This window comes from Bacillus rossius, chromosome 11, assembly GCF_032445375.1.
Source record: "Bacillus rossius redtenbacheri isolate Brsri chromosome 11, Brsri_v3, whole genome shotgun sequence".
In the NCBI taxonomy this organism is placed as follows: domain Eukaryota; kingdom Metazoa; phylum Arthropoda; class Insecta; order Phasmatodea; family Bacillidae; genus Bacillus; species Bacillus rossius.
This window is the reverse complement of record NC_086338.1, coordinates 4,972,104-4,997,363: the sequence shown is the minus strand read 5'-3', so window position 1 is coordinate 4,997,363 and position 25,260 is coordinate 4,972,104. Positions and strand designations below refer to the sequence as shown.

Genomic DNA, 25,260 nt, shown 5'->3' with positions numbered 1-25,260 from the left:
TTAGAGCGGAAATGAACCGTGTACAAAATAATTCCACTTCGGTGAAACTAACTGTGAATGATAGAACTGTTCAGGAACCAATTCATGTTGCTAATATTTTTAATTCATACTTTCTTAACGTTGCAAAAAAACTTAATAATAAACCTAAAATAGGCATCCAGCCAAATATAATTCCTCATCACGCTATCAACAAAACAAATAATGAGTTTTTCATAACACCTACTAACATAATAGAGATCTGTAAAATTGTAAAAGCTTTTAAACCTAAAGCATCCTCAGGAATTGATGAAATTTCCATAAAATTATTAAAGCAATGCATTGACATAATTAGTGAACCTCTTACTTTTATCTTTAACTCTTCCATGACATCAGGTATATTTCCTGATAGATTAAAATTTTCTGTGGTGACACCTCTTTATAAAAAAGGTAATAGAGATGAAGTATCTAATTATAGACCTATTAGCCTAATCTCATCTTTTGCAAAAATACTGGAAAAATTAATGAATAATAGATTAACAGATTATTTTGAAAAAAATAATATTTTATCTAAGTCTCAATATGGATTTAGAAGTGGGAAATCTGTTAATGAAGCTTTTTTCAAATTTTCCTCCACTATTCTTAAAGCACTAGATAATAAAGAGAATGTGGCAGGTATTTTTTGTGACTTAGCTAAAGCTTTTGATTGTGTTGACCACAAAATTTTGCTAAATAAACTTCAATTTTATGTTATTAGAAATACTGCGCTCCACTGGTTTACATCTTATTTGTCAAATAGGTATCAACTAGTAAAAATTTCTGATAATAGACATAGTACAGTTCACTCAAATAAAGGGTTAATTAATCTTGGTGTGCCTCAGGGGTCGATCCTGGGACCATTATTATTTTTGATTTATATAAATGATCTTCCTTCTTTTATAACTGATCAGTCTGAAGTAATTTTATTTGCAGATGACACTACAGGGTGGCCACTCTATTATTAAAACCAAATTCCAGACTTTTTCCAGATTTTTCCAGGTTTTCTTAAGATTTTCCAGGTTTAAAAAAATTGACATATATGTGGCAAAAAAATATATTTTGAAATAGTTTTTCAATTGTTTTGATTAATGTTGTTTACCGACATCAAGGACACTATAACAATAATCACTTTAAGAATTTATTAAAACCAAGAATACTCACCAATCAGTGAACAAATTACAAAAACATTTTGAAGTATTTTGAAGTGTTCTTGATATAAAGTGTTATTTTATTTAAATAAAAATCGCTGATACAAAAATTCTCACTTTTCCACACACATGAACCATTTAAAGTTTTTTTATTTCTTCATCAATGAGGGCTGCCTCTTTTAAGGCATCATTCATTATTTTCGCCTTTTTTGCCTCCAGTTCCCTTAGATTTTTTTGAGCTTCTCTTTTCTTGTCCCTTTCACTTTTTTCAGCCTCTACCTTCTTTCTTTTACTCTCCAGATGCTCCTTATAACGCGCACAAGAATTCCTTGCATAGTGGATAAGCGATTTAGTAATTTGCACATGTTGCACACCCTTAGAATTCATGACAGCATCATACACAATTCTTTGTGCAATAAGACTATCCTCAGTTTGATTTTCAACCAGACAATCCGAATTTACGGAAAAACCACGTTCCAAAGCAGCATTTCCATGGGAAAGAATAAGCAAATGCTTGATAAATAGTAGTAAACTTGGAAATGATTTGCCAGATTCCACCATAACCTGCACGTAGAACAAATCTAGACGCTGATTCTGGCGATGATAAGACTTCATGGCTTCTCCCACGGAAGCTATCTGGATAAATTCTTGGTATTCTTGCAGAATCTTGTCAGCGGTGGACCCCGGGATCTGTTGCTTTTCAACTAGAAGTTCCAAGCATGCTTTAATTCTTTTCTCAGCAAGGTTTGGTTTACTACGTATCAACTCAGGGTTGATACAGGAGATTTGTCTAGTAAGACTATATGCAAGTGGAGAACGCTGCAGAACCTTTTGAAGGAAGCCAACATAAAATGATCTACAGTCATTTTTAAATTGTAGCACAACCTTCTCAGCAAGCTGACCTCGTACCTTCTTCAGAGCATCTGTAGCTGCAAAACCAATGTCCACCTGATTTGCCAGCAGAAGGTTTTCATTTTTCGACAAGTCAATGTTTGTAATTGATTGAGCACTTTCGATAACCTCTTTTCTAACAACTCTCTTAAGCACAGTGGTTGTGAGTGCCTGAAGTTCTTGATGCAAGAATGGTGCCATTGGGTCATCACTCTGAAATTCTCGTAGAAAGGGTTCTACAAGTGATGCTCCAGCAGTGAAAAAGGCCAGTTTGGCACCCATCATCTCATCCTTTACAGCACTACAAATAATCTTGAAATTTTGGGATTCTTTAAGAGCAGGAAAACTTCGTTTGAAGTGTGAATCTTTAGGTTTCACTTTGTCCTTTATTTGCTTTTCGATGGCTTCAACATAAGTCTTCATATGTGGCAGTAGTTCATAAGCTCTTTCAGCAACTTTCTTATTTTCCACCCATCTCACACAGCAAAATTTAAGGGGGAATACAGTGCAACCTGTGCAAGATGAGAAATCTGCTCTCCGCAGAGGATCATCCTTGAAGTGATAATAAAGCGCTCTTAAGAACCCGACTACACACCATCCTGTCACTTTTATTCCTTCTTTAAACCCACCATGTACAACATGAAGCCCACAGCTGCCAATGTTGATTAGGTCAAAACCTTCACGACCTATTTCTTCACGCAATTCAGTAACTAGATCCTTAGATAGCTTCCAGTTCACAGAGGGCCCATCCATGGACACTTGAATAATTTTTCTCAAATTTTCATGTCCTAAAACATTCTTGAGTCCCTTCAATAGATCTTGGGCTCGAGTAGAGCTTAGGAAAACTGACGTGAAATACCTAGACTGCACCATGTTGAGTTCTTCATCCCAGAAGCGGACATGTATATCCATTTGTTCACGCTGAACAACCTTGTTTAGGCTTTCATCAAAACCAATAACAATTTCAGATGATTTTTTTACCAGCTCCTTCAATTCTTTTTCAAAATATGGAGCTATGCCATGGTTAATTAGATAACCAATCTTCGAACGCTGCAACTCCATTTTTTGAGTGACCGCACAGTCAGGAAACATGAGTTTCATGACTGATACACTTTCAGCTGCTTTACGAAGTGATGTGTGACCAACAATAGTGTGAAGAGCCCACAAAATTTCCGCCCTCGTAATATGTTCCCCCAAAAGGAACCTTTGAAGAACATTTCGATTTGGAGTCTCGCTGGTATCGATACTTGATACCAAGTTATCTACAGATGACTTCTGATCAGGATCGACATGATTCGCTTGTTCATGTCGTGCAGCAATACCTGAAACAATGGAACATGCACACTGTTGTCTGCTCCCTACCTTGGGGAAGGAATAAAATCAATAAATATGCAATAAATGTCTGCGCATAAACTTATTTTACAGTATCGCATACTAGAGTTTAATCCCACCTCGTCTACTCTATTTTGCGATACCAGTCTTCTATTTTGCTAATTATTCTCCTCTGTGTTACTTTTACGCAGTTTGTAGCTTTGTACAAACTGTTATATTTCACGATTCCAACAAGTTGCCACGTTCACAAAAATATTTTCCTTAAAAAAACTGTATCGGAAAATAGAGTATAACCCATCCGCTCAACTCTATTTTCTGATACAACTTTTTCTGTATCAAAGAAAATGTAGCAATAGACGTGGTTTCGAGAAATATAACGTGCAAACTTAGTCTAAAAACATTCAAACTGCATATAAGACACACATAGAACGAGAATAATTAGCAAACAAATACTGGTATAGCAGGTACTATCCGACACCGTTTTAATTTTTACGAGCAAAAATATACCTTCAATGTCCTTACACTAAAACATACGGCACTTACATGGCTGACCTAATCGCAAATGTTCTAGAACGCCACAGCATAACAATTATCTGATAATTATTTTTCATTTTATTTTTTATTGGTATTATGTATTATTTATAAGCATTATTTTTATGCAGCTGACTTAACCCAACCAACCTATCACTTTGTTTTCCATACCTTCTAGAACACGATACAAAATACTTTCGTATATTAAAATAACGTTTTTACATTTAGCTAATTTTTTTTATGTAGCTGACCTAACCTAACCAACCTTTCACTTCTTTTTCATTACCATTCAGAAAATGATACAAAATACTTTCGGGTAATCAAACAACTATTTTTTCCGTAGCAAATTTTTAATTTAATTTTTCTTTGTGTAGCTGACCTAATCTAACCAACCTTTCACTTTCTTTTCAACATCTGAAAAATGTCTTCGGGTGATGCATTTTACATTTAAATATATTTCCTACTTACCTAACCTTGCATAGTCATATTGTCTTTCCCTACAATGTGCCCCGGCTGTTATTCAGCTACCAAACATTTGCCGGCATTTCTATGTTACACTGTTGCCACACCTTTGCTTATTTTTTTTTTCAAAATCAATTATCGCATGTGGCTACCAACACTGCCGCATTTTTATTTACTTTCATACCTACCTTCATCGAATGTGTCATGATAGTTCCCCTACTTCCGGAATCGAATTTTAGAGTTGACCCTATTCTGCTCGCAACCATTTATTCATTATTAAATTATTCATTTTTGATTGGGGGACATGATTTGACTCGCGATATACTCGATTCCGCGATCAATCGGGGCGCGATGTGCCGGGCGTTTACTGTACAACGTGAAACTATAGGCTGTATTTCAAATAAATTGTAAGCAAATGCACACACTCGGCACTCTCATTAAATCTATAGAGTTCAATAGACTCTTCAAGCATTTATTTAACACAAAACAAAAATATTAATAAAACACTAGTAACTGTAACTTACCTTTGCTGCAAGACGGAACAGCTTCATGGTGTTGACCAGGATGAGTGGAAAAAAATGCAGTAACGTACATATTTCTATCTTGGCATGACTTCGCATTTTGGTGAAATTTCGATTTGGCGTGGCTTAAAAAGGCACCTCTGCCCATAGTATCTAACTTAAAACTTTTCGCACAGATCTTGCACTTTGCAGTACCTTTGTCTTTAGGGTCCTCGGTGGCCCACGGAAACTCCACCTCATAGCGACAGGAATATCTCGTTGACATGATCCTAACCTCCCTCCTGCATTCACTGCTACAAGATACTCATGCTTCCAAAAACTACAAACAAAAAATTATTCACGTTCGTGTTCCGCTAAACAATCGACGCACCATCGCCATCTTCTAAACCCTCCTCATACCTCACAAACGAAAAAACTGCGCAATACGCCAATAAGAATATAAGAACGCATATAATTTTGTCATTGGTTCCTACGACCGATCATTGCAACCAACTGCTGAATTCAAACTCATGTACTACCATTGTATTACCCACGCATTCGTGGAGCGTATTACTGTTAGAAACGATGTTTATGGTGGTAGACCTGGGTAAAGTATTTTTTTTTTTTTTCGTTAGTCATTTAGAACAAGTACAGGTACGAAAACACGAACGTCTTCAAATACGTAAAATGAATGTTTTGACTTCCCGTTAAGTCGTAAAACACATAGATATAGTAAATAAACAGCTGAAAAATTAATTAAATTCGAAACTAAAGCCGACGCAGTTTCTTGCAAGTCAGACGCTGCGTGTAAAAGCGGGGCACACAAACGAACTTTTCCCTAATGACTAGTAAAATTCAAGATTATTTCCAGATTTTTCCCGGGTCCTTTCCAATTCCAGACTTTTTCCAGGTTTCCCGGTTTTTCCCGGGTCGGTGGCCACCCTGCACTAGCATATTGTGTAATAACATTAAAAATCAAGAATTAATTCAAACATTAAATAGTGTATGTGATAAATTAAATCAATGGTTTAATGCTAATAATCTTACTCTAAATATTGATAAAACAAGTATCTTAAAATTTCACTTACATAAACAGTCTAACCCTGTAGTTCAATTGAATTATAGTGATACTAAAATTACAGAAGCAAATAGTGTTAAATTTTTAGGCTTGCATGTAAACAATACCTTGTGTGGCAAGGAACATATAGTTAAAATGATACCTAAACTATGTTCAGCTTGTTTCGCACTTCAATCGTTATCAGCAACTGTATCTGTTTTTTATTTAAAACAAATATATTTTTCATTTTTTCATTCTGTAATGTCATATGGGATCATTTTTTGGGCATCATCACCCTATGCTAATGATATTTTTTTACTACAAAAAAAAATTATTAGAATAATGTCTAATGTTAATCACTATGATTCTTGTAGACCATTGTTTAAGAATATAAGGATACTTACTATGATGGGTAAATATGTATTGTACGGATTAGCGCCAAAAAAAATCGTACAAATATGAAATAACTTTCATTATATGCTATTTTACGTCCTCTTTTCAGAACCGCCTGCGGAGATAAAAAATTCCAATTACTTTTGGAGATATTGAATTTTTTAATATTCATTTTTTGGCAATGTTTTTAAAAAAAAATTTTAAAAATCCGAAAATACCTTTATTCTGTGCTCTTTAACTTCCTCTTTTCATTAAACCCGGCGGAGATCAGAAATTCCAAATACTTTAGGAGATATGGAATTTTTTTAATTTTCATGCTGTGCACTGATGCGGAGTTTAGCGGGAAGCCTACGATTCACACATCCTTCTGGACATACCCGAATACTCACGTTGGCAAGCCTTCTTTTCTTAAAATTAGCAAGAAGTAATTAAATTCGGTAAATATTTACTTGGGCGGTATTTCCGAAAAAAAATGTTAAAAATCCGAAAATACCTTTATTTTATGCTCTTCAACTTCCTCTTTTCATTAAAAGTGGCGGAGGTAAGAAATTCCAAATACTTTAGAAGATATCGAATTTTTAAATTTCATCATATGTAGTTGAGCGGTATTTGCGAAAATAAATGTTAAAAATCCGAAAATACCTTCATCATATGCTCTTCAACTTCCTCTTTTCATTAAAAGCGGCGGAGGTAAGAAATTCCAAATACTTTAGGAGATATCGCCGTTCTTATTTTGCATACAAGACCTGTGTTTATCATTCGACCGACGCCATTTTTTTATTTTGCCGTGTGTTTGTGAATACGTGAATCGTGAATGCGTAATTAATAAAATGGTTGATTAGGTCAGGTCAGTTACATTATTAGTACTTTCAAACTAAGCCGACATTAAAAATTATTTTGTGAATTAATTTTAATGGCTGTTTAGTTTTAAAATATTAATAATGTAACTGACCTGACCAAACAAACCCGGACAGACGGTGAACAGTAAACTAAAATGGTCGATTATGTCAGGTCAGTTACATTATAAATACTTTCAAACTAAGGTGATATTAAAAATAATGTGAATTAATTTTAATTATTCTTTAGTTTTAAATTATTTATAATGTAACTGACCTTACATAACAAACCCGTAACAAAGGATGTACAGTAACAACTCACGTAAATTTTTTTGTTACTTATTACTTGCGCAACAATATCAAAATAACAAATAAGACTTTAAAATTAGAAACGTTAAAAACTCACCTAAGTTGGAGGCGGTAATTAAACACCGTTTTAAACAATAATTGAACTAAATAATCACGTATTAGTTAATTTGAATTCTGGCCTATCACGAACAATCACGTGACATCATTATCCAATAAAAAAAATAGATACTCGTACGTATCAAGAAACAATGGTGCACGCACGCCACAGGAATGCGCTGGTTTTGTGCTGAAATTTAAAAATTCGATATCTCCTAAAGTATTTGGAATTTCTAATCTCCGCCGCTTTTAATGAAAAGAGGAATTTGAAGAGCATATAATAAAGGTATTTTCGGATTTTTAACATTTTTTTTCGCAAATACCACTCAACTACATATGAAGAAATTTAAAAATTCGATATCTCCTAAAGTATTTGGAATTTCTAATCTCCGCCGATTTTAATGAAAAGAGGAAGTTGAAGAGCATAAAATAAAGGTATTTTCGGATTTTTAACATTTTTTTTCGGAAATACCGCCCAAGTAAATATTTACCAAGTTTTCAATGCACTCCCTCATAAACTAAAAGCAATCTCCCATTGCAACCCAAGATTATTTTAAGTTCTACTCAAAAACTATTTATTAGAAAATTCATTTTATACATTAAATGAATATTATAATAATGTTTAGAATAACTTATGATGATTTGTTTGTATATTGATGTATTTATATTTTTGTTTTAATTAGTACTAATTTGATGTGATATTATGATTTAATTAATTTGATTGTTTGTATTGTTCATTTTTGTTGACTTTATTGACATGTTCTATATTCTTTTAAGAATCTGTTGAACGAATTTTGGAAATAAAATAAATAAAGAAAAATTTTCCCGGCCATATTATAGGCTGCATATCACGGACTTTTGATAGTGATCATTGCGAGGCTTGCTTTACCACGGACAAACGAGACTATTAGAAACTTACAATTGAGGCAGCATTTCTTGAAACGAATTTATGCATCTTCCGGCAGGACGAAATGATTTTTGATTGATTACATATCCTAGACTTCTGTTCAACGTATATTTGTACTTTTTTTGACAAAAACAACCCCCTCGTAAACAAAACGAGGCGCTGCAGACAGGACTGGCCCCGATTCTTATTGGCTAGTTTTTTTTTTTTTTTTTTTATTGGATAGTGGCCTACAGCATGAAGCCCACGGCCATAGTTCAGAGTGTCGGGAGCATGTTAATCAGAAGAGGAGGCTAGAGAATAAACTACATCTTCTTGGTAGAGGCCCGTCTACCAAGGGTGGAGTAGGCCGTGGAGCATGGAACAAGGAGTTGGGGAGGGCCGGTCACCAAGGAAGTTACAAGAGCAACCCCAGGGTTAAAAAGTGATACCATTGGACAAAAAGTAAGCGATGATTGCCAAATATGCAGCATGGGTGGAGGTGTATACCATATTAGGGTATGAAAGTGGGGACGGCAATTCCAGTTCTTGAAAAGTACGTAGGAGGTGTGTTCTCGCACTCAAACGGGGACATTCCAATAAAAGATGCTGAACATCCGCAACAGGAGCCCCACAAGGGCAGGTCGGATGGGGTGTCATGTCCAGTCGACAGAGGTGCTCTGGAGTCAGAAGATGTTCGGACCGAAGACGGAAGGACATGACCGCCTGACGGCGAGAAGCATATGGGGGAAGAGTTTTGTAAACTGGAACCGTAGAGGGATGGAGAGAAGGGTAGAGTGATGAATGCGTGTGGGCATAAGCAATCCAATCCTGGAACATAATCTCCTTGAAGTATCTCTTCACGAGAGGGAGCAGAGGCTGGTACGAGGCGGGTTGTACTAGGTGACCGGTGGATATGGCTAAATTAGCCATCTTATCTACAGTTTCATTTCCCCCCAAGCCCACATGGCTGGGAACCCAAAGGAATGTAACAGGGCCCGAATGTGGTTCAATTTGAAGGCAGAGGTGTTTAATACGTAAGAGAAGCAAGTCGGAGGTCTGATGAGATGAGCAGAGGGACGTGAGAACGCTGGCAGAATCGGAAACAATCAAGGGAATGGGAACCACGTGCGACAGAATATATTGTAAGGCCATAAGTATTGCATACGCTTCGGCATAGTAGATGGAAATGTATTCAGGAAGCCTGTAAAGTCCAGATCGACAGTGCGAGGAGTCAAACCATGCTGCACCCACACCATCCTGACGTTTAGAGCCGTCCGTATATATGCGAGAGGCAGAGGGGTAGGAAGCTAGAAGGTCCAAGTATATTTGCCGAAGCACCGCGGGGGGTTTGTCTTTACGACCCTCTATACGAACCAAGGGGACATAAGTAAGAACATCAAACGAGTAGCAGTATTTATAGCCATACGGTCCAGGATCAATGGATCGAGCAGCTGTAAGAACTGGAGTGGGGATGTCATATAGGGCGTCCATAGCCCGTCGTAAACCTGGCAGCCTTACGATACGAAGGTGAACCCAATGGCGGGCATATAGCATACGGCGATATAAGGATAATGGAATAAGGCCTAGTTCAATGTACATATACATGATAGGTGTGGATTTAAACGCACCTAGGATGATTCGCATAGCAGTATTCTGAAGTGTTTCCAACCTTTGCAACTGAGAAGTGGACGCGTACATTAATACCTGGCTACCGTAGAGAAGGTTCGGTCGGATAGTAGAAATGTAAAACGAGCGAAGACTACGGACATCAGCCCCCCAAGTTTTCCCAGCTAGAGCCTTAAGGAGGTGTAACCGACGAGAGCATTTATCAATGACATAATTAATGTGAGCGATACCGAGCATCCGTTGATCTAAGAAAACACCAAGGTATTTGATGCACGTGACTATAGGTAAGGGAACACCATCCAATGAAATAGCATGAGCAGGCGTCGTAACCCGTTTTCGTGTAAAGTGTATTATCTTCGTTTTCGATAAGGACAGACTGAATCCATGCGTTCCCAACCAACTTTGAGCCTGAGTGAGGGCAGCTGAAAGAGTAGTACTAGTGTCAAGAATAGTAGAACCACGATACCACAACACCACATCATCGGCGTACGCAGTTAATTTAGCCGAAGTTCCAATGTGAAACATAAGGTCCTGAGTATAGAGAAGGAAGAGAAGAGGGCTAAGAGAGCTTCCTTGCACTAATCCTTGGGACACCTGTCGGGTGTAAGGTGCAGGCCGTACCATCCGCGGTGTATAAGTACGAGAAGAGAGTAAGGCAGAAAGGATCCTGATAATCTGACGAGGAAGTCCTAATTTGCATAGTTTCGAATACAGGATAGGAAGTTGGACATTATCAAAAGCCGCAGATATGTCCATAAATATGGCAGAGAATATCTCTTTACGTTGAAAGGCTAAACGAATTTGGGAGTAAAGGGAGCAGATTGCATCTTCAGTGCCCATACCAGAACGAAAGCCAAATTGTTCTGGACGAAGGAGGTTATAATATTCGAACCACCACACCAACCTATTTTTGAGTAACTTCTCAAACAATTTAGCCAAGCACGAACGGAGAGCGATAGGTCGATAGGAGGTGGCCTCAAGAGGAGACTTGCCTGGTTTAAGTATCGGAAGGATGTAGAATTCGTGCCAGCTAGGTGGAATAATGCCAAGCCGTAGAATGAGGTTAAAAATGTGCAATAAGAAGGACTGCGCATTGACAGGAAGATGACGGATCATACTATAAGTAACCAAGTCCGGTCCGGGTGCAGAATCAGGTGTTGTCTGGACACATTGAGAGAATTCTGAAAAAGAAAAGTCTTGTAGGAGCGAGGTACAGACCTTATCCTTTGACGCGGGGCGAACCGGAGGAACGTCAGCGAGGAAAGGCGGAGGGGAAACTGTAGGAGGAGCGACCAGTGACATGAAGTCATGGAGTAAATGGGGAGGCAGAGATGCCCAGGCCGTGGATGTGAGACTATGTCTAAAAGTATTGAATTGTCGCCATAACGTTTTCAGAGAGGTAGAACGTGAAAAAGATTCACAGTAAGATTGCCAGTGAGCTTGTTTACGCTTTTTCCAGGTTAATTTAGCAAATGCTTGAGATTTCTTAAGAAGTATAAAGTTATCCAAAGTAGACCGTGTTTTGTACGTTCGTAGGGCGTTTAAGCGCTGCCGATTGGCACTGGCACAGTGTTCATCCCACCAGGGAGCCTTACTTTGTTTATGTACAGGACCCTTTAACCGGAATGGCATAGATGCACGAGCTGCTTGGAAGAGGTTATTATAGAAGCTAGAGTATAAGCGAAGGAGGTCATCATTGGAAGAGCAGAACGTAGCTGCGGTCCGAGATTCCAGCCACGAAGAAAACAAAGTCCAATCGGCCCGTGATGTAAGAAAAGTATAATACCAGTGTGCTTCTGAGTGCCTTGAGGTAGTGGGCTGTGACGTGGTGATAAGAATAGGGAAGTGGTCACTGCCCCAGTTGTCCGAAAGAACCTCCCATTTAAAGTTGCCAGCCAGATTAGACGTTATGAAAGAGAGATCGATTGCAGTAGATGACGCAGTAGGAGGACCCATCCAGGTGTGTTGTGTACCATTTAACAGAATATAAGGAGACGTATGTAAATAGTCAAGAAGATTGATCCCAGCTGCATCATTAGATTTGTTGCCCCAGTAGATATGATGGGCATTAAAATCACCCCCAATGAACACAGCACCATCGAATTGTTGAAAAAAGTCTTCCCAATCTTGAGATGTATACGAAGATCGGGGGTGGACATAAATCGAGACAATGGTGAGTGGAACATCATCAAGGAGGAGCCTGATAGCGATAGCATCTACGCGTTGCATAGAGGGAGGGTAGGACACGTTAATTTCCGTGCTGGGATGTCTTCGAGAGACCAGAATTGCCGTACCCCTATCCAGCTTTTTCGAGAGGTATAAGTTATAGCCGGGAAAAGTAACATGATGTCCTGAAGTTAAGAGAGTTTCTGTAAGAAGAACTGCATCACATGAGACTGTAGAGAGAAAATGGAGCAGGGGGAACCTATTAGCCGAAAGAGATTGCACATTCCACTGAAGAAGCAAGAAGGGGTGTCTGAGAAGCATTGTTAAACGAGCACCTGGACAAAAGCCGCGATGAGGCTTTCTTTGTCGAAGGCGTAATCAGTTTCCTTTTTAGCTGTAGCTATCATAATTTCAATGGTATCGACCAATGACTTAAGTTTTTCCATGTTAAGCCTTAATCGTGTGGAGTGTGGAGGTGGAGCTACGTCAGAAGAGGAAGTGTCCTGTAGGGCATCCTGTGAAGGATGACGCGTATGCATCATAGGGGGAGAAGAGGACAGTCCTCCGTCGGGAGGCCCCGGCAGTGCCACACCATTGGTGATGTCAGGCGTGTAGGGCCGAAACTGAGAATAATAATGTTGAAGATTGAAAGAATTCTGACTCATGACATCCGTGATCGGTGGTACTGCTTTATAGCAAACCCTGTACCCATCCGGTCGAAGGGGTGGATGCAGGGAGTCGGAGTGAATAGCCTGTGCGTAAGAGTGATCAGAAATGGGAATGTGTTGTGGACCGATAGGTGAAGGCTGCGTCAGAGGGGGGAAGCTGGTGAGTCTCGGCAAGTGGTGGGGATCCATACGATCTTTAGGTAATGGGTATATCCGACCAGTAGCGCGCTGTACCTGCTGTCTCGCATCCGAATATGAGAGATTATTGTAGGCCATGACCCGTTTTATCTCCCTCTCAAATTCCCAAGCAGGGCACTTAACCTTGTCCGTGGAGGGGTGGTTACCCCGGCAGTTGACACATAATGGAGAATCGTTATGGGGACATGTATCCAAGGAGTGCTCCTGAGAGCAAATTGCACATGATAGAGCCTTAGATCGACATAACTTGATCGAGTGACCAAAACGATGACATCGATGGCATTGAAGGACTGACTGAACACGAGGTTTGACGATGAAACGCTCTTTAAAGATGGCAATATATTCGGGAAGAGTTTGTCCCTCAAACGTCACTTTAACTAGTTTAATGGGCACCCGGGTATCTGGAGCTATATATTTAGTCAACCGCTCAAGATGTATGACGCGTTGAGGGGACTCGATACCCTCTAGCAGATCGTCGATAGCCACGTCCAAAGGGATGCCATAGATCAATCCCTCCCGCTGGATTAGACCTTGGGGAATAAGACATTTAACCTGAAGCGACTTGACTTGATCTGAGGTAACAAATTGGTTCGCTGCCTGTAGGGTAGCGAAGGTAATCTTCAGCCTGTTAGGCCCCGAGCGCTGAATTTGGACAATATGAGGGTTAGGATGAAGTTTTTTGCCAATGGTCAAAGGGTGTAAGTTACCTATATTATGTTGCATTGATTCTATCAGGACAATATATGGGCCAGGATGGTTAATGGGGTAACGACACTCTGAACGATGAACATACCTGTTATTAGGAGAACTGTGTTGCTGTGGATCTGCAATCTTATGAGCTTTAGCTTGTCTATCAACCTCAGTAACTTCCTCAGTTAGCAATTTCCTCTTAGTTAAACTACTATTATCCACCTCCATAGTTAATTGTTCGGTAACCTGCAAATTTACATCATGCTGTAATTCACTATCCAGACTGACCACAGATTACAGTCTCTGTGAACTGTCGCACTCGATGGTCAAAACCCGAATCTATTGGCTAGCTAGACTTGTGTCCTATTGCCTATTGGCTGCCTTGTTTATTCTTTTTTTTTTTTTTTTGTTGAATGGCCTACGGTGTGAACCAGCAGCCATGATTCAAAGCAGCTGAACTTAGACGTTAGTGGGTGACCTACGGCACAGAATAAACAATTGGTAACAGAAGCGACAAAATGTGGTTTTATCCTTGGTTAGTGCGTACCAGCAATCTGATGCTCTCGGGGCGTACACGAATGTAAATAAACAATGTTTTCCCATTGAAAGTAAGGGGCGCATGTTTTAATGAACATTTTGTGTGGTAGTAAAAACGATAATTCGTCGTAATTTCACAAATGTGTTCGAATTCATAGTATTTAGATTATTCATGCGTGATTCAAATCAACATTATTCTTTTGTATTGGAATAAATAAGCTAGTTTGTGCGCATTCTAGCCTTGTGTTACGTGATTCAGGGAATTGTGCAGTAAATGCCGAACAAATTTTTTTAAGAAAGAATGCACAATTTTTGGTGTAACTCGTCGACATTTTATTAAATAATGATTGAAAGCCAGTAGGCGTCTTCTTGTCCATCTCGTTTGCTGGAAAGAATGTGTGATATTTGTGTAACTCTGTGCTTACTGCCATGCAACGTGTCTCGATGCCTTTATTTATTTATTTTTTGCCACAATGCACCTAAGACTACAGCAATCAAAATGTAGAGTGATTTTTATCTATAATTTAATATGCCATTTATATTACAAATGCCACACTTAACATACGTGTGATTTATTTTCCTGTAGGCCTAATTAATATTGTTGAGAGTGAATTTCTTTAAGTCGTTGCTTTTAATTGGCCCCTACGTTATGTAGTTAACACGTATACAATATGTATGTATTTACATACTTATAATAAACTTTGTAAATGCACATCATATCTAGGTATTTCTTATGTAGGCCTACATAGCTACCTACTTTTTTTTGGCTTGTTAAATAAATAGAATCTCATAACACAAATTAATTTTATATTTAAGTTTACTTAACCATTTTCTTATTGACACTAACTGAAGAAACTTTCTTGTCTGTAAATTTTAGCTCTTAATGGGAGGACAACATATCATTGTCATTTTGTTTAGTTTATTTTGTCCATCTTATCAGATATTCTGTGTGTACACGTTTGTACAAAGATATTAGACGTCAAAACAAAACAAAACAAAAAACCTTGCCTAATGTTAATCAATGTACGCAAATGTGAAGCCTACATAATTAAATCATTTACAATGTCAGAATTCACTCGCAATCACCAACTAATACAGTACTTAATTCAAATCCGACTAAACTGCTATCCCAGCATTGGCTAAACGCGCCCCGAAAAGATGGCGACCGAAAAGTAAACAAACGATGAGTGAGTACGCGGGTAGACCCACTTTGTCGCTTCTGTTACTGTTTATTCTGTGCCTACGGTAAGGAAAAACACGGGTAGGGAGGCTAGTCTTCTTGGTAGAGGCCTATCTACCACAGGAACGGAAGGCCATGGATAAAGGAATAAGAGGATGGGCACGGAAACCAGCCACCTCGGATTATTACTACTTCAGGGTTATACATGAATACGATTGCGTAGAATAAAATCAATTAAGATCTGACATACCTCATGTGGATGGTGGTATAACATCGAAGGATACGACAAGGGGAAAGGCAATCCCAGCTTTTGCAAGTCCTGATACATTTTTTGTCTGTCCACAAAATTTGGACATTCCAGAAGTATATGTCGCATATCTGCACAAGGGTTTCCGCAGGAACAACCCGCCGAATCAATAATACCCAGCTTGTAAAGATGTGCCGGTGAATTTGACGCCGCCGTCAGTGCTCCCTCTGAGAGCACAGGCCGTTATGTGTCCTCAACACCTGATAAGTGCCGCGCCCCGAACGCGCCCGTGCGCGCAACATAGTGCAGTGCCCCGAACGGCATGACGTCAGTCACGGCCTCCTACGTGTGCAAAGCGCCCGGCCGGGTGTGGCACTGCGCAAGGGTATTGTTTATTCATGCATTCGATAATATAAACAGAAACTAATAAATCCAAAACCATCAATAATCAATGTTAATGTAATAATCATTTTATAAAGGGTTATAATTCACAAAACTGGCCGAAGTCATCTTCCCGCGCTCCGCAGTTTTCCCGCGGAATTTCCCCCCTCCCTGGCCCCGGCGGCCAGGGAGGTTAGTCAGTCGCCATCCAGCACTCGCCCGGGCCGGCAGCCCACGCACGGGGAGCCTTCAACTTTCGCGCCAACATCTTGTAACTGCAATAGGTAATTATAGCCAAACCGTTTTTATATCAGCTCCCCGGTCGGCCCAAATCGGCCGTTAGCAACCTCGCGCGGTCTATTAATAACATGTGTATCCCATCAGGGATTTTTATATTTTACGTAAGCAATTAGGTGATCCTTCATGGCACCTGCGCCTCACGCTATAACGTCCCACCTCGGGACATAGTTCTTTGCCCACGCAGGGCGGCACTGCGCCAAACGCGACCAAAACATTCCGACGAGTCATCAACTGGGACGTGCCACGGCCACGTGTGTGATATCGTACCAGATTCCACCGTGTCCGTACCCAGCTTAACGTGGCCCTCGCCACCCCGCGGACTAGCCGCTTGTGCATATCCTCCTGTGCGGGACTAATCACAGTAATTGAGTGTAATGTGTTTTCATAAGTAAATTCGCGGGACCTGCAGTCCTTTTAGTGTAATGTGTTTTCATAAGCAAATTCGCGGGACCTGCCGTCCTTATAGTGTCATGTGTTTTCATAAGTAATTTGCGGGACCGATAGCCCACACACCTCACGTCGCGTCCGAGTACTCTCGCAGAAGCCATAACAGGTTCATCGTGCGCGGAGCTTAGGTCGACGATGAAGCGGCCAGTTACGTGAACGTGTGGCGTGTAGACTATGATACGCAATAAAACGGCTATAAGTACGTGTGTGTTTCTTTAATAAGGCGTCCTGGGAGGCCATAACAGCCTGGGGAGTCCTTTGTCGCCGCATCCCTGCCTGCAGCCACGAGGCCAGGAACCCCACCCTTGAGAGTCAAAATTAACCCACCAGTTTAAATTTACGTAGATTCAGATCAGGCAACGGGGACGGCGTCAAAATGGCGCCCAACTAGTGTGGCTAGAACATCACCAAACTCTTTCGACAATCAAGCCAAGAAAACGAAACGGAGAATTTAGTGGACAAAGGGCTCGAGTAGGGACAGTGCAACAGCGCGCAGCGTGGCAACACCGCGCGACAGAGCGGCGCCGCGCCAGCCGGACAACCCCCGCCCCCGCATTCCTGCCCGCGCAGTACCCCTCCCCTCCTCCGCCCGAGACCACCCCTCAGCCCGCGCATCGCTCCGCTCACCACCCCTCCACACCACGCTCCACCCCAGACCAGCTGTGAGGGGTGACGTCACACGGCCGCGCCACCATGGAGTCGGGACAGCGACGTCACGACCCGCCGCCCGGGCCGTCCTGCCGCGGCGCGATGCAGACCGACGTCACGATCGACATGGGGGAGTGGTGGAATACGGACTTCTTGACAGGCGGGGCGGAAAGAACGATGAGGACAGAAACGCAGACCACACGGGAAGGCGGCGCGCGGGAAGCGATGGCTCAGGTCAAGAGGGAGGTCAGGGTCGCGTCGGTGCGACGCTGCCACGCCGTGGAGTGCCACCACCAGCTCGAAGAAATAGCATACTGCCACCAGTGTGGCACCACAAGACACCGCACGTGCACGGAGGCTAGGGAATTCCTGAACTTTCGCGACGGCCTATTCATGTGCGCGGCTTGCGAGAGCAAAGTTAACTCGCCCGCACCCGTGACCGTCATAAGCGAAACCCGACGGGACAACATCCGGGTCAAGCTGCCCGAATTCTCCGGACACCCTTACGAAGACCCGGAGAAATTCACACGGGCGTGCCAGGACCGCCTGGCCAGGTACGGCGTACCCAAAGAGGAGTGGACGGAACGCGTCACGGAGCAGCTTAGGGGGCCAGCGACGGACTGGTGGTCCATGACGGGCGAATACGGCGTGGAATGGGAGGACTTCACGCCACGCCTGGAGGCCCGGTTCAATGCCGCCCGCGCACGCGCCCAGTGCCAGCGCGCCCTGTTCTGCGAACCGCAAAGGGCGGACGAGGACGTGGAAACCTTCATCCGGTCCAAGATGAGGCTACACCGACGTCTGGACGCCGGCAGGCCAGTCAACGTGGCGCTTGACGTGACGGTAGAGCTGATGAAGAGGGAGCTGCGCCCGCACCTACAAGGGGCCGTGGACAGGGAGCTCGAGGACTTCGTCCAGCTGGCAAAGGAAATAGAGCGGGACCTACGCCTGTCACCGCGCCCGCGGGACACAGCAGCTCGCCGCCGAGGGGCGTCCCCGTCACCCACGACGGCCCCGGAGGACGAGTGGGCGGTAGTACTGTACGTGAACCCCCCTCCCCCTTCCGGCGCCACCCGTCGGGGGGGCGAGGTGAGGGAGAGAGGGACCACGACGCAACCCGCCGCGCCCGCGGCCAACACCACCACGCCACGGGCCGCGCGCGCTAACCTGCGGGCCGAGGGACAGCGAGACCGGCCCCCACGGTGCCGCTACTGCAGGGAGGAGGCCTACCACTGGCACGAGGTGTGCCCCACACGGGCCGCGCTATGGCAGGATCGCCGGCCCGGCGCAACGCAGTCGGGAAACGCCCGCTAGGGAACAGGATACCGGCGGGCTACTGTTCCTGGATCACGGCCAACGCACCAACCACGAGGCCAGTCCGCACATCGACATCGCCGCCCGTCAGACCAGGCGGTGGTGTGCCCCAGCACCCGTCAACGTCCCGCCCCAGGTCGTCGGCAAGCGGCGCCGCGCCACCGGCGCCCCCGACGCACCCGGCACCACCTGCGGGACCTGACCAGGCACCATCGCCGCCCGTCAGACCAGGCGGTGGTGTGCCCCAGCACCCGTCAACGTCCCGCCCCGGGTCGTCGGCGAGCGGCGCCGCGTCACTGGCGCCCCCGACGCACCCAGCACCGCCTGCAGGACCTGACCGGGTACCATACCCGCCCGTCAGACCAGGCGGTGGTGTGCCCCAGCACCCGTCAACGTTCCGCCTTGGGTCATCGGCGAGCGGCGCCGTGTCACGGGCGCCCCCGACGCACCCGGCACCACCTGCGGGACCTGACTGGGCACCATCGCCGCCCGCCAGACCAGGCGGCGGTGTGCCCCAGCACCCGTCAACGTCCCGCCCCGGGTCGTCGGCGAGCGGCGCCGCGTCACTGGCGCCCCCGACGCACCCAGCACCGCCTGCGGGACCTGACCGGGCACCATCGCCGCGGCTGGGGCAAGCGGGGAACACCACGGACAAGCTGATGCGGGTGCCCATCCTGCTGAATGGCCAGCCCGTCCACGCCCTGGTGGACACCGCGGCGAGCCACACCTACATCGCGGCCCACCTGGTGTCCGAGGCGGACCTGGAGCAGCAGGAGGGAGGCGTCCAGCTGGCCACCTGGGGAGCTAGCGCGCTCACGACGGGGCGCGCCCAGGTAAGGATCGACATCAGGGACATGTGCAGTCGGACAACAGCCCTGGTGGTGCCGGAGCTGAGGGACGACCTGATCCTGGGACTACCGTGGCTCGTGCAGGAGGACGCCGCCATCGACGTAGGTGAGGGTAGGATTCACGTCGGGCGTCAGGGGAGGAGGCCGCTGTACAGTGTCAACCAGAGGGGGACAGCCCCGCCAACCCCCGTCGTCACCCTAGCGGACCTGCAGAATGAGGTGCCCCCTGAGTACAGGGACATGTTCAACGAGGTACTGGCCCAACAGGCGCAGGTGTTCGCCGCCGCGGACATGCTGCGGCGGACCACAGTCACCCAACACGCCATCCCGACACGACCACACGAGCCCCGCTTTGTCAAGCCCTTCGGGTTCGGACCCAGGGAGCGAGAGGCGATTCAGACCCAGATCGCGGAGATGTTGCGGGACGGGGTAATCGAACCGAGTGAGTCGCCGTACAATTGCTTGGTGGTGATGGCCAAGAAGAAGGACGGCTCACTCCGGTTCTGCGTAAACTTCAAGCCCATTACCGCAGTCACCATCCCCGCCCCTCCACCGATCATCAACATCACTGACGCACTAGCAGGACTGGGGGAAGCAGGCATATTCACCTCACTGGACCTCAAGTCAGGGTACTGGCAGGTACCCGTCCGCCCCGAGGACCAGCCGAAGACGGCCTTTACCACGCCCGACGGCCGCAGGTTCCAGTTCTGCGCCATGCCGTTCGGGCTGATGGACGCCCCCGCGACTTTTCAGACCATGATGGTGCGCGTCCTGGACGGGTTCGTGGGCAAGTTTGCCGCGGCCTACCTGGATGACGTCATCATCTGGTCGCGGACGTGGGAGGACCATGCGCACCACCTCGCCATGGTCCTCGAACGGCTGGCCCACCACCAGGGTGGCCACCGACCCGGGAAAAACCGGGAAACCTGGAAAAAGTCTGGAATTGGAAAGGACCCGGGAAAAATCTGGAAATAATCTTGAATTTTACTAGTCATTAGGGAAAAGTTCGTTTGTGTGCCCCGCTTTTACACGCAGCGTCTGACTTGCAAGAAACTGCGTCGGCTTTAGTTTCGAATTTAATTAATTTTTCAGCTGTTTATTTACTATATCTATGTGTTTTACGACTTAACGGGAAGTCAAAACATTCATTTTACGTATTTGAAGACGTTCGTGTTTTCGTACCTGTACTTGTTCTAAATGACTAACGAAAAAAAAAAAAAAAACTTTACCCAGGTCTACCACCATAAACATCGTTTCTAACAGTAATACGCTCCACGAATGCGTGGGTAATACAATGGTAGTACATGAGTTTGAATTCAGCAGTTGGTTGCAATGATCGGTCGTAGGAACCAATGACAAAATTATATGCGTTCTTATATTCTTATTGGCGTATTGCGCAGTTTTTTCGTTTGTGAGGTATGAGGAGGGTTTAGAAGATGGCGATGGTGCGTCGATTGTTTAGCGGAACACGAACGTGAATAATTTTTTGTTTGTAGTTTTTGGAAGCATGAGTATCTTGTAGCAGTGAATGCAGGAGGGAGGTTAGGATCATGTCAACGAGATATTCCTGTCGCTATGAGGTGGAGTTTCCGTGGGCCACCGAGGACCCTAAAGACAAAGGTACTGCAAAGTGCAAGATCTGTGCGAAAAGTTTTAAGTTAGATACTATGGGCAGAGGTGCCTTTTTAAGCCACGCCAAATCGAAATTTCACCAAAATGCGAAGTCATGCCAAGATAGAAATATGTACGTTACTGCATTTTTTTCCACTCATCCTGGTCAACACCATGAAGCTGTTCCGTCTTGCAGCAAAGGTAAGTTACAGTTACTAGTGTTTTATTAATATTTTTGTTTTGTGTTAAATAAATGCTTGAAGAGTCTATTGAACTCTATAGATTTAATGAGAGTGCCGAGTGTGTGCATTTGCTTACAATTTATTTGAAATACAGCCTATAGTTTCACGTTGTACAGTAAACGCCCGGCACATCGCGCCCCGATTGATCGCGGAATCGAGTATATCGCGAGTCAAATCATGTCCCCCAATCAAAAATGAATAATTTAATAATGAATAAATGGTTGCGAGCAGAATAGGGTCAACTCTAAAATTCGATTCCGGAAGTAGGGGAACTATCATGACACATTCGATGAAGGTAGGTATGAAAGTAAATAAAAATGCGGCAGTGTTGGTAGCCACATGCGATAATTGATTTTGAAAAAAAAAATAAGCAAAGGTGTGGCAACAGTGTAACATAGAAATGCCGGCAAATGTTTGGTAGCTGAATAACAGCCGGGGCACATTGTAGGGAAAGACAATATGACTATGCAAGGTTAGGTAAGTAGGAAATATATTTAAATGTAAAATGCATCACCCGAAGACATTTTTCAGATGTTGAAAAGAAAGTGAAAGGTTGGTTAGATTAGGTCAGCTACACAAAGAAAAATTAAATTAAAAATTTGCTACGGAAAAAATAGTTGTTTGATTACCCGAAAGTATTTTGTATCATTTTCTGAATGGTAATGAAAAAGAAGTGAAAGGTTGGTTAGGTTAGGTCAGCTACATAAAAAAAATTAGCTAAATGTAAAAACGTTATTTTAATATACGAAAGTATTTTGTATCGTGTTCTAGAAGGTATGGAAAACAAAGTGATAGGTTGGTTGGGTTAAGTCAGCTGCATAAAAATAATGCTTATAAATAATACATAATACCAATAAAAAATAAAATGAAAAATAATTATCAGATAATTGTTATGCTGTGGCGTTCTAGAACATTTGCGATTAGGTCAGCCATGTAAGTGCCGTATGTTTTAGTGTAAGGACATTGAAGGTATATTTTTGCTCGTAAAAATTAAAACGGTGTCGGATAGTACCTGCTATACCAGTATTTGTTTGCTAATTATTCTCGTTCTATGTGTGTCTTATATGCAGTTTGAATGTTTTTAGACTAAGTTTGCACGTTATATTTCTCGAAACCACGTCTATTGCTACATTTTCTTTGATACAGAAAAAGTTGTATCAGAAAATAGAGTTGAGCGGATGGGTTATACTCTATTTTCCGATACAGTTTTTTTAAGGAAAATATTTTTGTGAACGTGGCAACTTGTTGGAATCGTGAAATATAACAGTTTGTACAAAGCTACAAACTGCGTAAAAGTAACACAGAGGAGAATAATTAGCAAAATAGAAGACTGGTATCGCAAAATAGAGTAGACGAGGTGGGATTAAACTCTAGTATGCGATACTGTAAAATAAGTTTATGCGCAGACATTTATTGCATATTTATTGATTTTATTCCTTCCCCAAGGTAGGGAGCAGACAACAGTGTGCATGTTCCATTGTTTCAGGTATTGCTGCACGACATGAACAAGCGAATCATGTCGATCCTGATCAGAAGTCATCTGTAGATAACTTGGTATCAAGTATCGATACCAGCGAGACTCCAAATCGAAATGTTCTTCAAAGGTTCCTTTTGGGGGAACATATTACGAGGGCGGAAATTTTGTGGGCTCTTCACACTATTGTTGGTCACACATCACTTCGTAAAGCAGCTGAAAGTGTATCAGTCATGAAACTCATGTTTCCTGACTGTGCGGTCACTCAAAAAATGGAGTTGCAGCGTTCGAAGATTGGTTATCTAATTAACCATGGCATAGCTCCATATTTTGAAAAAGAATTGAAGGAGCTGGTAAAAAAATCATCTGAAATTGTTATTGGTTTTGATGAAAGCCTAAACAAGGTTGTTCAGCGTGAACAAATGGATATACATGTCCGCTTCTGGGATGAAGAACTCAACATGGTGCAGTCTAGGTATTTCACGTCAGTTTTCCTAAGCTCTACTCGAGCCCAAGATCTATTGAAGGGACTCAAGAATGTTTTAGGACATGAAAATTTGAGAAAAATTATTCAAGTGTCCATGGATGGGCCCTCTGTGAACTGGAAGCTATCTAAGGATCTAGTTACTGAATTGCGTGAAGAAATAGGTCGTGAAGGTTTTGACCTAATCAACATTGGCAGCTGTGGGCTTCATGTTGTACATGGTGGGTTTAAAGAAGGAATAAAAGTGACAGGATGGTGTGTAGTCGGGTTCTTAAGAGCGCTTTATTATCACTTCAAGGATGATCCTCTGCGGAGAGCAGATTTCTCATCTTGCACAGGTTGCACTGTATTCCCCCTTAAATTTTGCTGTGTGAGATGGGTGGAAAATAAGAAAGTTGCTGAAAGAGCTTATGAACTACTGCCACATATGAAGACTTATGTTGAAGCCATCGAAAAGCAAATAAAGGACAAAGTGAAACCTAAAGATTCACACTTCAAACGAAGTTTTCCTGCTCTTAAAGAATCCCAAAATTTCAAGATTATTTGTAGTGCTGTAAAGGATGAGATGATGGGTGCCAAACTGGCCTTTTTCACTGCTGGAGCATCACTTGTAGAACCCTTTCTACGAGAATTTCAGAGTGATGACCCAATGGCACCATTCTTGCATCAAGAACTTCAGGCACTCACAACCACTGTGCTTAAGAGAGTTGTTAGAAAAGAGGTTATCGAAAGTGCTCAATCAATTACAAACATTGACTTGTCGAAAAATGAAAACCTTCTGCTGGCAAATCAGGTGGACATTGGTTTTGCAGCTACAGATGCTCTGAAGAAGGTACGAGGTCAGCTTGCTGAGAAGGTTGTGCTACAATTTAAAAATGACTGTAGATCATTTTATGTTGGCTTCCTTCAAAAGGTTCTGCAGCGTTCTCCACTTGCATATAGTCTTACTAGACAAATCTCCTGTATCAACCCTGAGTTGATACGTAGTAAACCAAACCTTGCTGAGAAAAGAATTAAAGCATGCTTGGAACTTCTAGTTGAAAAGCAACAGATCCCGGGGTCCACCGCTGACAAGATTCTGCAAGAATACCAAGAATTTATCCAGATAGCTTCCGTGGGAGAAGCCATGAAGTCTTATCATCGCCAGAATCAGCGTCTAGATTTGTTCTACGTGCAGGTTATGGTGGAATCTGGCAAATCATTTCCAAGTTTACTACTATTTATCAAGCATTTGCTTATTCTTTCCCATGGAAATGCTGCTTTGGAACGTGGTTTTTCCGTAAATTCGGATTGTCTGGTTGAAAATCAAACTGAGGATAGTCTTATTGCACAAAGAATTGTGTATGATGCTGTCATGAATTCTAAGGGTGTGCAACATGTGCAAATTACTAAATCGCTTATCCACTATGCAAGGAATTCTTGTGCGCGTTATAAGGAGCATCTGGAGAGTAAAAGAAAGAAGGTAGAGGCTGAAAAAAGTGAAAGGGACAAGAAAAGAGAAGCTCAAAAAAATCTAAGGGAACTGGAGGCAAAAAAGGCGAAAATAATGAATGATGCCTTAAAAGAGGCAGCCCTCATTGATGAAGAAATAAAAAAACTTTAAATGGTTCATGTGTGTGGAAAAGTGAGAATTTTTGTATCAGCGATTTTTATTTAAATAAAATAACACTTTATATCAAGAACACTTCAAAATACTTCAAAATGTTTTTGTAATTTGTTCACTGATTGGTGAGTATTCTTGGT

The 25,260-nt window shown here is 43.0% G+C and overlaps 1 protein-coding gene across 8 annotated transcripts in view; it reads right to left on the bottom strand.

Annotated features, from left to right (window-relative positions):
* Positions 1–8,658, bottom strand: part of LOC134536589 (gastrula zinc finger protein XlCGF57.1-like) — a 331,362-nt gene extending 322,704 nt beyond the window's left edge. For 3 of the 8 annotated variants that reach the window (XM_063376345.1, XM_063376349.1, XM_063376353.1), the window contains exon 1: positions 5,096–6,965. In XM_063376345.1, the coding sequence (XP_063232415.1) occupies positions 5,096–5,140 (45 nt within the window). In that variant the 5' untranslated portion in view covers positions 5,141–6,965. The other 5 variants (XM_063376346.1, XM_063376350.1, XM_063376351.1 and 2 more) reach the window with 5 other exon arrangements.
* Positions 8,659–25,260: the final 16,602 nt, after the last annotated feature.